This window comes from Pseudophryne corroboree, chromosome 7 (genome assembly GCF_028390025.1).
Source record: "Pseudophryne corroboree isolate aPseCor3 chromosome 7, aPseCor3.hap2, whole genome shotgun sequence".
NCBI classification, from domain to species: Eukaryota; Metazoa; Chordata; class Amphibia; order Anura; family Myobatrachidae; genus Pseudophryne; species Pseudophryne corroboree.
This window is the reverse complement of record NC_086450.1, coordinates 285,731,418-285,746,152: the sequence shown is the minus strand read 5'-3', so window position 1 is coordinate 285,746,152 and position 14,735 is coordinate 285,731,418. Positions and strand designations below refer to the sequence as shown.

General features: G+C 48.3%; 1 protein-coding gene across 7 annotated transcripts in view; it reads right to left on the bottom strand.

The window, feature by feature from the left end:
- Positions 1 to 14,735, bottom strand: part of DHRS7B (dehydrogenase/reductase 7B) — a 290,811-nt gene that overhangs the window by 52,701 nt on the left and 223,375 nt on the right. For all 7 annotated transcript variants that reach the window (XM_063934184.1, XM_063934183.1, XM_063934178.1 and 4 more), the window contains one exon: positions 512 to 664. In XM_063934184.1, the coding sequence (XP_063790254.1) occupies positions 512 to 664 (153 nt within the window). The remainder of the gene's footprint in view (positions 1 to 511; positions 665 to 14,735) is intronic.

Below are 14,735 nucleotides of genomic sequence, written 5' to 3'. Positions count from 1 at the left end.
ATGAGCGATTTTGGCTAACTCATTTAAGCAAGGGGATGCTTTTTCTTTTCCAGCGACCTAGCCAAAATTGACTTGCCTGCACAGTCTATTTTTAGCAGCGATAGCGACCTGGCGGGGACGCGCATCGCTATCGCTGGCTGTGTACACATGGAGAGATATGCACTAACTTTCTGAGCGATTTTGACTATATAGTCAAAATCGCTCAGTTATATCGCTCTGTGTGTATGCACCTTAAGTGCTCAAGCAAAAAGGTGTATATTCCAGGCAGAAAGAAGGCCACTCACTTACCCAAACTCTGCCAGCCAACCTTGGCTCTATCCCTCTTTAGATGGGTCTATATGTTTATTGTTTTTTTACTATTTCTTATTAAGGGTGAAGGAGGAAATTTTATAACTAAGATTTTTAAAACAACAAAAAAAGAAAAGAATAAACAGTAAGATATCTGGTACATAATCTGAATGCTGAATTCCATTAAACAACTCTATCTTGTGAAATTAATAGGGATATCTACCTCCATATTTGGACCCATCATCAGTCACTGCATTCAGTGACAGGTTAGTCTGAATATATCCTGGGTTTATCAGAGTGACAGCTATGTCATGTGGTGCCATTTCAGCTCGTAGACAGTCAAAAAAAGCTTGTGTAGCATGTTTAGAGGCTGAATCTGTTAAGAGAATAAAAAACATTTTTTTAAATGAAAAGAATATATTGTTATCGAAAGTACAGTAAAACAATACATGGTACATGAAACCAGTAAAAATAAGATTTTACTTACCGGTAAATCTATTTCTCGTAGTCCGTAGAGGATGCTGGGACTCCGTAAGGACCATGGGGAATAGACGGGCTCCGCAGGATAGGGCACTTTAAGAAAGCTTTGGACTCTGGGTGTGCACTGGCTCCTCCCTCTATGCCCCTCCTCCAGACCTCAGTTAGGGAAACTGTGCCCAGAGGAGATGGACAGTACGAGGAAGGATTTTTGTAAATCTAAGGGCGAGATTCATACCAGCCACACCAATCACACCGTATAACTTGTGATAAACTTACCCAGTTAACAGTATGAACAACAACAACAACATAGCCACGGTACCACCGAAAACTATAACATAACTCTTATGTAAGCAATAACTATATACAAGTCTTGCAGAAGAAGTCCGCACTTGGGATGGGCGCCCAGCATCCTCTATGGACTACGAGAAATAGATTTACCAGTAAGTAAAATCTTATTTTCTCTAACGTCCTTGAGGATGCTGGGACTCCGTAAGGACCATGGGGATTATACCAAAGCTCCCAAACGGGCGGGAGAGTGCGGATGACTCTGCAGCACCGATTGAGCAAACAGGAGGTCCTCCTCAGCCAGGGTATCAAACTTATAGAACTTTGCAAAGGTGTTTGTCCCCGACCAAGTAGCTGCTCGGCACAACTGTAATGCCGAGACCCCTCGGGCAGCCGCCCAAGAAGAGCCCACTTTCCTAGTGGAATGGGCCTTAACCGATTTCGGTAACGGCAATCCTGCCGTAGAATGTGCCTGCTGAATCGTGTTACAGATCCAGCGAGTAATAGTCTGCTTTGAAGCAGGAGCGCCAACCTTGTTGGCCGCATACAGAACGAACAAAGCTTCAGTCTTCCTGATTCTAGCCGTTCTGGTCACATAAATCTTCAAAGCCCTGACTACATCCAGGGACTCGGAATCCTCCAAGTCCCGTGTAGCCACAGGCACGACAATAGGTTGGTTCACATGAAAAGATGAGACCACTTTTGGCAGAAAGTGAGGGCAAGTCCTCAACTCTGCCCTATCCACGTAAAAAAACAAGTATGGGCTTTTATGTGATAAAGCCGCCAATTCGGAAACGCGTCTTGCCGAAGCGAACGCCAACAACATGACCACTTTCCACGTGAGGTATTTTAACTCCACAGTTTTGAGTGGTTCAAACCAAGGTGACTTGAGGAAACGTAACACCACGTTAAGATCCCAAGGCGCCACCGGAGGCACAAAAGGAGGCTGAATATGCAGCACTCCCTTCACAAAGGTCTGTACTTCAGGAATAGAGGCCAATTCTCTTTGAAAGAAAATGGATAAGGCCGAAATCTGGACCTTTATGGACCCTAATTTTAGGCCCAAAGTCACTCCTGTTTGAAGGAAGTGGAGTAGACGGCCCAAATGGAACTCCTCCGTAGGAGCAGCTCTGGCCTCACACCAAGCAACATATTTCCGCCATATACGGTGATAATGTTTTAACGTCACATCTTTCCTAGCCCTGATCAGGGTAGGAATGACTTCCTCCGGAATCCCTTTTTCCGCTAGGATCCGGCATTCAACCGCCATGCCGTCAAACGCAGCCGCGGTAAATCTTGGAACAGACAGGGCCCCTGCCGCAGCAGGTCCTGCCTTAGAGGAAGAGGCCACGGATCCCCTGCGAGCAACTCTTGCAGCTTCGGATACCAAGTCCTCCGTGGCCAATCCGGAACAATGAGTATTGTTCTGACCCTGCTTCTTCGTATTATTCTCAACACCTTGGGTATGAGAGGAAGAGGAGGAAACACATAGACCAATCTAAACACCCAAGGTGTCACCAGAGCGTCTACCGCTACCGCCTGAGGGTCCCTTGACCTGGCGCAATACCGCTTTAGCTTTTTGTTGAGACGGGATGCCATCATGTCGATTTGAGGCAGTCCCCAACGATCCGTGATCTGTGCGAAGACTTCTTGATGAAGTCCCCACTCTCCCGGATGCAGGTCGTGCCTGCTGAGGAAGTCCGCCTACCAGTTGTCCACCCCCGGGATGAACACCGATGACAGCGCGCTTACATGGCCTTCCGCCCAGCGTAGAATTCTAGTCGCTTCTGCCATGGCCATTCTGCTCCTTGTTCCGCCTTGGCGGTTTATATGAGCCACTGCCGTGACATTGTCTGACTGAATCAGAACCGGTTTTCTCCAAAGCAATTCCTCCGCTTGACGCAGGGCGTTGTATATGGCCCTCAACTCCAGGACGTTGATGTGGAGACAAGACTCTAGGCTTGACCAGAGACCTTGGAAATGTCTTCCCAGTGTCACTGCTCCCCAGCCTCGGAGGTTTGCGTCCGTGGTCACCAGGACCCAGTCCTGAATGCCGAACCTGCGACCTTCTAGTAGGTGAGCACTGTTCAGCCACCACAGGAGAGATACCCTGGTCCTGGGAGACAGTGTGATCCTTTGATGCATTTGTAAATGGGACCCGGACCACTTGTCCAAGAGGTCCCATTGAAAAGTCCTCGCATGGAACCTGCCGAAAGGGATGGCCTCGTAGGAAGCCACCATCTTTCCCAGGACCCGCATGCAATGATGCACTGAAACCTTTTTTGGTTTTAATAGGTTCCTGACCATGGCTATGAGTTCCTGAACCTTTTAGATCGGAAGAAAAACATTTTTCTGGTCTGTGTCTAGAATCAGGCCCAAAAAGGTCAGACGCGTTGTAGGGACTAGCTGGGACTTCGGTATATTGAGAATCCAGCCGTGTATCTGCAACGTCTTCATGGACAGAGACACTCTGTCCAGCAACCTCTCCCGAGATCTCGCCTATATGAGGAGATCGTCCAAGTATGGGATAATTGTGACCCCCTGCCTGCGCAGGAGCACCATCATTTCCGCCATTACCTTGGTGAAAATTCTCGGGGCCGTGGAAAGCCCAAACGGCAACATCTGAAATTGGTAGTGACAGTCCTGCACTGTAAATCTCAGGAACGCCTGATGCGGGTGGAATATCGGAACATGAAGGTAAGCATCATTTATGTCCAGGGACACCATCCAATCCCCCCCCTCCAGGCTGGCGATGACCGCCCTGAGTGATTCCATTTTGAACTTGAACCTCTTCAAGTACAGGTTCAGAGATTTCAGGTTTAAAATGGGTTTGACCGAACCGTCCGGTTTCGGGACCACAAACAGAGTTGAGTAATATCCCTCTCCTTGCTGGAGATGAGGAACTGTGACAATCACCTGTTGAATATACAATTTTTGGATTGCTGCCAACACTAGCTCCCTCTCTGACGGGGAAGCCGGCAGAGCCGATTTGAAAAATCGGCGAGGAGGCAAGTCTTCGAATTCCAGCCTGTATCCCTGAGAAACAATCTCTAATGCCCAGGGATCCACCTGCGAGTGAACCCAGACGTGGCTGAAAAATCAAAGACGAGCCCCCACCAGATCTGCCTCCCCTCGGAAAGCTCCAGCGTCATGCGGTGGACTTTGCAGACGCAGGGGAGGACTTCTGCTCTTGGGAACTAGCTGTGTGCAGCTTTTTTCCCCTGCCTTTCCCTCTGGCAACAAAGGATGATCCACATACCTTCTTGTTTTTATTGGAACGAAAGGACTGCATTTGATAATGAGGTGCCTTTTTTGTATGCTGCGGGGGAACATAAGGTAAGAAATTTGACTTACCAGCCGTAGCCGTAGAGACAAGATCCGAGAGACCGTCTCCAAACAACTCCACCCCTTTGTAAGGCTAGGACTCCATATGCCGCTTTGAATCGGCATCTCCCGTCCACTGTCGGGTCCACAAGAGCCGCCTAGCAGAAATAGACATAGCATTTATTCTGGAGCTTAATAAATAAATGTCTCTCTGAGCATCTCGCATATACAAGGCAGCATCTCTGATATGCTCTATGGTCATTTGAATGGCGTCCATATCTAAGTTGTCCATTTCGTAGATAAGGAATCTGCCCATGCTACAACCGCACTACAAACCCAGGCCGACACCATAGCCTGTCGAGCAATAGTACCGGAATAATTGTAAATGTGCTAATTTCCTGCCTGCGATCAGCAGGTTCCTTGAGGGAAGCCGTATCCTGAGAAGGCAGTGCCACCTTTTTGGACAAACGTGTCAGCGCCTTGTCAACTTTTGGCGAAGATTCCCAGCGTATCCTATCAGTTTGTGGAAAAGGATACGCCATGAGAATCCTTTTGGGAACTTGTGGTCTCCTATCCGGACATTCCCAAGCCTTTTCGCACAAGTCACTTAATTCAAATTAGGATGGGAAAGTGACTTCAGGCTTTTTCCCTTTATACATGTGTACCCTCGTGTCAGGGACAGGGGGTTCCTCAGTAATATGCAAAACCTCTTTAATGGCCATAATCATGTACCGTATACCCTTAGCCACCTTTGGCTGTAATTCTGCATCTTCATAGTCGACACTAGAGTCAGTATCTGTGTCGGTATCTGTGTCATCGATCTGGGATATGGTGCGCTTCTGAGACCCCGAAGGACCTGGCGCCCCAGGGACAGGCATGGACTGGCTACCTGACTGATCCCTAGCTTCTGCCTTGTCTAATCTTTTATGCAATAGATTGACATTTGCATTCAAGACATTCAGCATATCCACCCATTCCGGTGTCGGCGTTGCCGACGGCGACCTGACATTCAAGCACTCCCCCTCCACATTAAGCGAGCCTTCCTCGTCAAACATGTCGACACACGCGTACCGACACTTCACACACAGGGAACCCCTTTCCTGAAGACAGTATCCCTGTCAAGGCCCTTTGGAGAGAGAGAGAGAGAGAGAGAGAGAGAGAGTATGCCAACACACACCCCAGCGCAATAACCCTGGAGACCAACACAAATTGTATTTCCCCAGTAGCGCTGTGTAACATGTAAACCGCCAATTATGTGCCCCCCTCCTCTCTTTTAAGCACCCTTTCACCGTGTGTCAGCAGGGGATAGTCCGGGGAGCTTCCTCTCAGCATTGCTGTGGAGAGAAAATGGCGCTGGTGAGTGCTGAGGGAGCCCACCTGTACATGTATATAGTCTTTTTGCCATGCAGAGGTTTATATTGCTGCCCAGGGTGCGCCCCCCCCCCCCTGCAACCTTACAGTGACCGGAGTATGTGAGGTGTATGGGAGCAATGAGGCACAGCTGCAGTGCTGTGCGTTCTCAGAGAAGCTGACGACTTCTGTCTTCTGTACTTCTAGCACTGTGAGGAGAACGGCGGCGCGGCTCCGGGGGTGGACGCCCAGTAAGAACCTGCGTTCACCCCCTCTGGAGCTAATGGTGTCAAGTAGCCGAGGAAGCAGAGCCTATCTTTGACAAGAAGGTCTGCTCCTCTCTCCTCAGTCCCTCGATGCAGGGAGCCTGTTGCCAGCAGTGCTCCCTGTGAAAAAGTAGTAAAAGGTAGAAAGAAAAAATCCAAACAAAAATGCTTCTAGGCAGAGAACTCTGGAGAGCTCTCTGCAGTGCACCCATCTTGCTCTGGGCACAGTGTAAAACTGAGGTCTGGAGGAGGGGCATAGAGGGAGGAGCCAGTGCACACCCAGAGTCCAAAGCTTTCTTAAAGTGCCCTATCTCCTGCGGAGCCCGTCTATTCCCCATGGTCCTTACGGAGTCCCAGCATCCTCAAGGACGTTAGAGAAACAATAAATGGCACATATGTTATTATCCTTTATTTATATGGCGCCACAAGGTTTCCGTAGAGCCCAATTACAGAGTACATAAATAATCAAAACAGGAAAACAGCAACTTACAGTTGAAGACAATATAGGACAAGTACAGGGTAAATAAACACAGCTACATTAAAGATTACATTAAAATAAGTATCAGGTGGCCGAAGACTGCTGGATTTGGTGCAGCTGAAGATTATTAAAGTAAAAAAAGGATAAGCACATGATGGAAGTAGACCCTACTCGTGAGAGCTTACATTCTAAAGGGGAGGGGTAGACAGACAGGAGTGACACAGATGGGGTACATAGAGAGTGTGGAACAGAGGGTTAGGATGAGATTTGGCTGGATTTGGTGAAGAAGTGGGTCTTGAGAGCCTGTTAGAAGTTTTGTAGAGAGGTGGAGAGTCTGAGGGGGAAAGATGGGGAATTCCAGAGAAAGGGAACAGCACGTGAAAAATCTTGGGAGGTAGGAGTTGGAGGACGTAATCAGTAGGCAGGAGAGACAGCGTGCATTAGTAGAGCGAAGAGGACAGGTGGAAGTGTAAAGAGACAGAAGGTCAGAGATGTAAACGGGAGAGGAGTGGGTGAAAGCTTTGTGAGTGTGAGAAGCTTGAAATGGATTCTGAAAGGGAAGGGGAGCCAGTGAAGGTCTTGTATGAGAGGAGAGGTGGACGTAGTGCGTTTGGTGAGGAAAATGAGTCGGGCAGCAGCATTGAGGATAGATTGGAGTGAAGGGAGGTATTTGTCAGGAATGCCAGTCAGTAGGAGATTACAGAAGTCCAGTCTGGAGATGACCAGTGAGTGGATATTGGTCTTAGTAGCATCTTGGGTCAGAAAGGGTCTGATCCTGGAAATATTTTTGAGATGAAAACGGCAGGTTTGTGAGGTGCTGAATGTGTGGTTTGAAGGAGAGGGAGGAGTCAAGGATTATTCCAAGACAGCGCACTTGGGGGCTAGAGGAGATAGTAGTGCCATCAATAGATAATGAGATTGTGGGAGGTGAGGTTATGCGGGAGGGAAGGAAGAAAGATGATCAGCTCGATCTTAGACATGTTAAGTTTAGCCCATTTTGGCCCAGGTGGGTAGTTTTCTATCCATTTTTCAAGATTTTTTGCAGGATGACTAATATTGACCCAATTAAGAAAAATCTGGTGGAATTTTTAATTTTATATAATGATAAAATATTGAAGTGCTGGGTAGAAAACTACCCAACTGTGCCGAAATGGGTTAAGAAAGCGCTGAGACAGCCAAACAGAGATAGCAGACAGACAGTTGGAGATACCGGTGAGGAGAGCAGGGGAGAAGTCCGGAGAGGAAAGATAGATTTGTGTGTCATCAGCATAGAGATGATATTGGAAATCAAAAGAACTAATGAGCTAACCTAGTGAGGACTTAGAGAGAGAGAGAGAAAAGAAGAGGTCAAAGGACAGAACCTTGGGGTACACCTAAGGTTAGTGGAAGTGAGGGGGTGATGGAGTCATGAGAGGAGACAGAGAATGAACGATCAGAGAGATAGGAAGACAGCCAAGAGAGGGCAGCATCACGCAGACCAATGGAGTGAAATATTTGCAGTAGGAGAGGGTGGTCCACAATGTCAAAAGCAGCAGGTCAAGAAGAATAAGTAGAGAGTAGTGACCCTTAGATTTTGCAGCATGGAGGTCATTGCAGACTTTTGTAAGGGCAGTTTCAGTGGAGTGGAGAGGACAGAAGCCAGACTAGAATGGGTCAAGCAGTGAGTGTGAGGAAAGTAAGTAAGGCAGTTGTAAACAATACGCTTAAGGAGTTTGGAGGCAAAAGGGAGAAGAGAGATGGGTCGGTAGTTGGAGAGTGTGTTTGCATCAAGGGTTAGTTTTTTAAGAATAGGAGATGAATGCATGCTTAAAGGCAGAGAGGGAGATGGAGAAGGTGAAAAAGATGGTAACAGGCAGAAGGAGAGAGGTAGCGGAGGAGGCAGGAGGGGATAGGGTCAGGTGGGGAAGTGGTGAGGTGAGAAGAACGAATGAGGGCCATGACTTCCTCACCAGATGCATGGGAGTAAGATGGTCAGAGTTGCTGAGAGGGGTGGTAAGGGATGGGAGCAGGCTGGTTGCTGATGGTCTGGTGTGATGTCCTGACATATGGAGTCAATTTTGGATGTGAAGTAAGTGGCAAGGTCAAGAGCAGAGAGTGAGGAGGGGAGACAAGGTGGATATGGGCAGAGGAGTGAGTTGAAAGTGGCAAACAGGCATCGGGGGTTGGAAGACTGGGTGGAGATGAGGTTCTTGAAGTATGACTGTTTAGCAAGAAAAAGGGCAGCACTGAAGGATAACAAGTTAAGTTTGAAATGGAGTAAGTCTGCATTAATGAGTGATTTCCTCCAGTGTCGCTCAGCAGTATGTGAGCATTTTTGCAGATATCTGGTGCATTTGGTGTGCCAGGGTTGAGGTGTTCATTTGTGAAGGTGAATACTGGTTGGTGGAGCAACAGAGTCAAGAGCAGAAGGGATGCACTGTATATGGAAGTGGCTTGTTCAAGGCATGAAGGAGAGAGAAGTGAGTCAAACAGGGAGGAAAGGAATGTGGTGTCAATAGCCTCAATGTTACGCTTAGTGATGGTAGCCTTAGGAACTAGTGATGGGGAAGCAGAAAATGATAGGTTAAAGGAGAGCAGGTGATGGTCAGAGTGGAGATGGGGAGTTCACATATCACAATGGTGAGTGAAGACCAGGAGGGTGCGGAGGTCTACTGGGAGAGACCAAGTGAAGAGGTGAGGTTAAGGAGTTTAGAGGCAGGGGATTGTGTGGGGATATCGATGGGAATGTCAGAAGTGAGGAAGCCAGGAAGCAAAGTTGTCGATGAATTTGGAGGCAATGCCAGGGGGGACGGTAAATGACAGCTACTCTAGGATGAACTGGTTGTAAGAGGCGTATAGCATTGACCTCAAAATGTAGAGAATGTAAGGGATGGTTCTGGTGGTAGGAGTTGGTAAGAGTAACTAGAAGGTAAAAGGACCCCAACACCACCCCCATGGTGACACCCAGGTTGGAGAGTGTGTGTGTGTGTGTGTGTGTGTGTGTGTGTGTGTGTGTGTGTGTGTGTGTGTGTGTGAGAGAGAGAATGTGTGGCCCCAAGCAGAGAGAGCAGCAGGAGAAGTAGTGTTAGAGGGAGTAATCCAGGTTTCAGTAATGGCTAGTTGGTGCAGGGAGTTGGAAATGAAAAGGTTATGAGTGGGGACCAGTTTGCTACAAACAGATCTGGCATTCCAGAGGGCACAGGATAGGGGATATGAGTTTGTGGGAGAGAAGAGAATGATATTATCAGGGTTGCTGTAGTGATGAGGTGAGATTAACATTGAGGGCAGGGATGATAAGAGTAGTGATGGTTAGGGTGCCTGAGCTAGGAAGGGAAACTGGAGGTGGTGGGCAGGGAGGGAGTTCAGTGTGATGGGAGTGTAGGGAGATGACAGGGAAGGGAGGGAGGGAGGGAGCAGGGCTGAGTGGTGGGGTAGTAGGACCATGGGGCAGAGGTGGATAAAGTGTGGTAACAGGAAAGGAGGGGAAAGGAAACAGAGGGATGGAGGGGAGACAAGAGGGGAGAGAGGAGGTGGTGTAGGAGACTGGGGGGGGGGGGGGGGGAGGATAAAGGTGTGAACAGGGGGCAAGATATATGATTAGGTAGACACTGAGTGATGTGGGGAGTAGAAGACAACCTTGACATAGTGTTAAGTAGGTAAACAGGTTGAGGGAAACTGGAACCAGGAGTAGAGGCTGTAAGGGAATCAGTGCAGAATAATTGCAGAAATGCAGGTGAGAAAATAGGATTTTAATACCTACCGGTAAATCCTTTTCTCATAGTCTATAAAGGATATTGGGGACACATTAGTATGATGGGTCTAGACGGGGTCTAAAGGAGCCAGTGCACTTTAAATTTCTTCCACTGGGTGTGCTGGCTCCTCCCCTCTATGCCCCCTCCCACAGGCAGTTATAGGTAAAACAGAGCCCGAAGGAGAAATTACATATTTGAGAGAAGGAACATAACAACAATAAGTGTGGTGAGATTTACACACCAGCACACCATAACATACCCAGGCCAGCAAAGGCTGGCAACATGGCAGCAACAGCTGAACAGGTAACACAGAACAGAGAGCCTGCAGAAAGTCACCGCACAGAGGTGGGCGCCCAATATCCCTTATGGACTACAAGAAAAGGAAGTACCGGTAGGTATTATAATCCTATTTCTCTAGCATCCATAAGGGATATTGGGGACACATTAGTACGATGGGGATGTCCCAAAGCTTTCAGAACGGTTGGGAACGTGCAGAGACATCTGCAGCACCACCTGCCCAAATTGGGTATCCTCTTTGGCCAGGGTATCAAATTTGTAGAACTTCACAAAGGTGTTCTTAACCGACCAGGTAGCAGCTCTGCATAATTGCAAGGCCGAGACTCCATGGGCAGCCACCCAGGAAGATCCCACCAATCTTGTAGAGTGGGCCTTCAGAGACTTAGGAACAGGTAAGGCTGCCAACACATAGGCCTGTTGTAGAGTATGAACAAGGAATCAGTCTTTCTGATCCAAACCGTTCTCTTGATATAGATTTTCAAGACTCGCACTGCATCCAATGCCTCCGGAGGGGCAGAAGTGCCAGAACTGGACGGAATCGCAATAGGTTGATTCAAGTGAAAGGCGGAGACCACCTTTGGCAGGAACTGCTGTATAGTCCTGAGCTCCGCTCTGTTTTCGTAAAAGACCAAGTATGGACTATTACACGTTAAGGCCCCCAATTCCGAGACACGTCTAGCAGAAGCTAGGGCCGGTAACATCACCGTCTTCCACGTGAGGTACTTGTCTTCCACAGTCATCAGAGGTTCAAACCAGGAGGACTGCAGAAAACAAAACATGACATCCAAATCCCAAGGTGCCATAGGCGGCACAAACGGAGGTTGTATGTGTAGCACCCCTTGCAAGAAGCTATGAACTTCTGGCAATAGAGCCAACTTCTTAGGAAGAAGATGGAAAGAGCTGAAATCTGGACCTTACTGGATCCCAAACGTAAGCCTTTATCCACTCCAGCCTGCAGGAAATGAAGGAATCTTCCCAAGTGAAAGTCTGCAGATGGATGTGTGCGTTCCTCGCACCAGGAGACATATCTCCGCCAGGTATGATGATAGTGTTTTTTTGGAAAGCCCTTTATGAGCTACGATGTTCCGCTCAACTCCCATGCTGTCAAACGAAGCCGCCGTAATGCTGGGTAGACGAACAGTCCTTGCTGAAGATCCCTTCTTAATGGCAGAGGTCTTCTATGGACATGTCCAGAAGAGCCGCGTACCACGCTCTTCGGGGCCAATCTGGGGCAATCAAGATTGCTTGCACTCCTTGATGCCTGATCCTCTTGAGCACCTTTGGGAACAACGGAATTGGAGGAAATAGGTAGACCAGCTGGTAAGGCCAAGGTGATGTCAGCGCATCAACTGCAATCGCCTGAGGGTCTCTGGTTCATGCGTAATAGCAGCAAAGCTTCTTGCTGAGGTGAGATGCCATCATGTCGATCTGTGGGCATCCCCATCTGTCGATGATCTGCTGAAACACCTGATGGTGGAGACCCCACTCTCCCGGGTGGAGATCGTGACGACTCAGGAAGTCTGCTTCCCAGTTGTTCACTCCCGGAATGAAGATTGCGGACAGTGCTCTTGCATTTCTTTCCACCCAGAGGAGTATCCTTGACACTTCTCACATGCAGGCCCTGCTTTCTGTTCCTTCTGGTCGATTGATGTACGCCACAGCCGTGTCGTTGTCCGACTGAACCTGGATTGCCAGATTCCTGAGCAGAGGAGAGGCCTGAAGCAGAGCACTGTATATAGCCTGAAGTTCCAGGATGTTGATCGGGAGTAGGGCCTCTTGGGCAGACCACCTGCCCTGGAACTGCGTCCCTGGATGACAGCTCCCCATCCTCTTAGACTGGCATCCGTCGTGAGGAGGGTCCAATCCTGAATCCCGAAACGTCGACCTTCCAGCAGGTTGGAAGACTGCAACCACAACAGGAGCGAAATCCTGGCCTGGGGTGACAGCTAAATCATTCGATGCATCTGGAGATGTGAACTGGACCACTTGTTTAGGATGTCCAATTGGAAAGGTCTGGCATGAAACCTGCCAAACTGTATCGCCTCGTACGAGGCCACCATTTTCCCCCCAACAACTTTATGCAAAGATGAATGGAAACTCGAGCAGGACGGAGAACCATGCGAACCATCTCGAAGTGTTCTCATCTTGTCTTCTAGGAGAAACACTCTTTGAACTACAGTATCCAGTATCATATCCAGAAAAATGAGCAATTGAGACTGTTCCAGTTAAGACTTCTGTAGATTGAGGATCCACTTGTAGTGAGACAGAAGTTGGATAGTGCAATCTATATGGAGCAGTAAAAGCTCTCGGGAACTCGGTTTTATCAGGAGATCGTCCAGGTAAGAGACTATATTGACCCCCTGGACTCTGACTTGAAACATAATTTCCGCCATCACCTTCGTGAACACCCTCGGAGCTGTAGACAGGCCAAAGGGTAACGCCTGGAACTGGTAGTGATCGTTCAGCAGGGCGAAACTCAGATAAGGCTGGTGAGGAGGCCAAATTGGAATATGGAGGTAGGCATACTTGATATCTAGAGACACTTGAACCTCCTGGTGTTCCAGGCCTGCGATCACTGCTCTCAAAGATTCCATCTTGAATTTGAAAACCTTCAGGTAAGGATTCAAGGACTTCAGATTCAAAATGGGTCTCACAGACCAGTCTGGTTTTGGTACAACGAAGAGGCTGGAGTAGTAAACTTGTCATTGTTGATGCAGGGGCACTGGAACAATGACCTGGGACTGGACCAACTTTGTGATGGCCAGTAGCAGCGTTACATGCATATTTTCCAAAGCCGGTAAGCTTGATTTGAAAAATCATTGGGGAGGAGCACTGTCGAACTCCAGCTTGTAACCCTGAGAGATGAGGTCCCTTACCCAGGCATCCCGGCATGAACCTTCCCAGATATGGCTGAAGCGACGTAACCGAGCTCCCACCACGAGAACCTCTCGGGGTGGGTGGGCACAGTCATGCTGAAGCTTTTGCGGACGCTGAACTGGTGCTCTGTTCCTAAATGCCGGCAACGGCTGGTTTCTTAGGCTTACCTCTGTTGCCTCTAGCTGCGTTGGAGGCACCACTGGCCCTAGATCGAAATCTGGTGGACCGAAAGGACTGGGTAGATGGTCCCAGGTAGGTCCATCTAGCAGGCGGAGCTCCAGAGGGAAGAAACTATACGGCTCTATGTGCAGATACAGCCATAGCAGTGGTCCTAGCATTAATATTGCCAATCTCTTTTAGGGAGTCACAGAGGACTCTAGCTGTGTCCTTAATGTGTTTCAGGAAAGTAACTGTAGTAACCAGGGTCATATCCCCCGAGAGACCTTCCTGAATTTGAGTAGCCCAGGAATGAATTGCATGTGTCATCCAGCAGCCTGCAATGACTGGTCTTTGAGATACACCTGCAGAAGTGTAGATAAATTTCAGTGTGGCCTTGACTGGTCATAGATTTCAGTGTGGCCTCAACTTTTCTATTCCCCGGGTCCTTTACCGTAAAGGATCCTGGGGCAGGGAGTACCGCTTTTTGGAAAGGTGAGAGACAGAGACATCTACAGCTGGATATTCTTCCCAGAACTTTCTGACTTCAGGGGCAAAGGGAAAGGTATGCAAAAATCGTTGACACCCGATATTTTTTATCAGGCGTTTTCCAGGCTAATTTAAACCAATCATGTAATTCCTTGGAATCAGGAAAAGGGACTTGTAGGAGGAAAAAAAGTCTGCCGATTTGTTGCGTCCTCCATGGGGAGCTTTAGCACATCCCTTACAGCCAAAATGAGGAGTTCAATACCCTGTGCAGGGTCCACATCTTACCCATCATCCTGTATATCATTATCAGTATCTGATAGGAGTGCAAGTAAAACACGTTTATGTGCACCTGTAGTAGATGGGATGGGGGGGGGCATCAGCCCTGGCAGCCAGACTTGCTATTGCTTGTTGCAGTTCTTGGGTTATATTGGCATTAGTAGTTAATTGAGATGACATATCAGACATCATATTTTTGATAGCCCCCAGCCAGGAGGGCTCGTGACTCTACCCCACATTGTTAGCATTTTGTGATGGCTGACTACACTGCTCACATGATAAGGAGCCAGATGAGGGAGGGGAGAATCTGGCATTACAAACACTGCATAATTTTTGTTTCACCATTATGGAGTAACACACAATAACACATATAACACAGACTGCGTTACAAACAAGCCTGTCCTATTGCATGTGAAAGGAGACAAGGAGTTAGAGAGG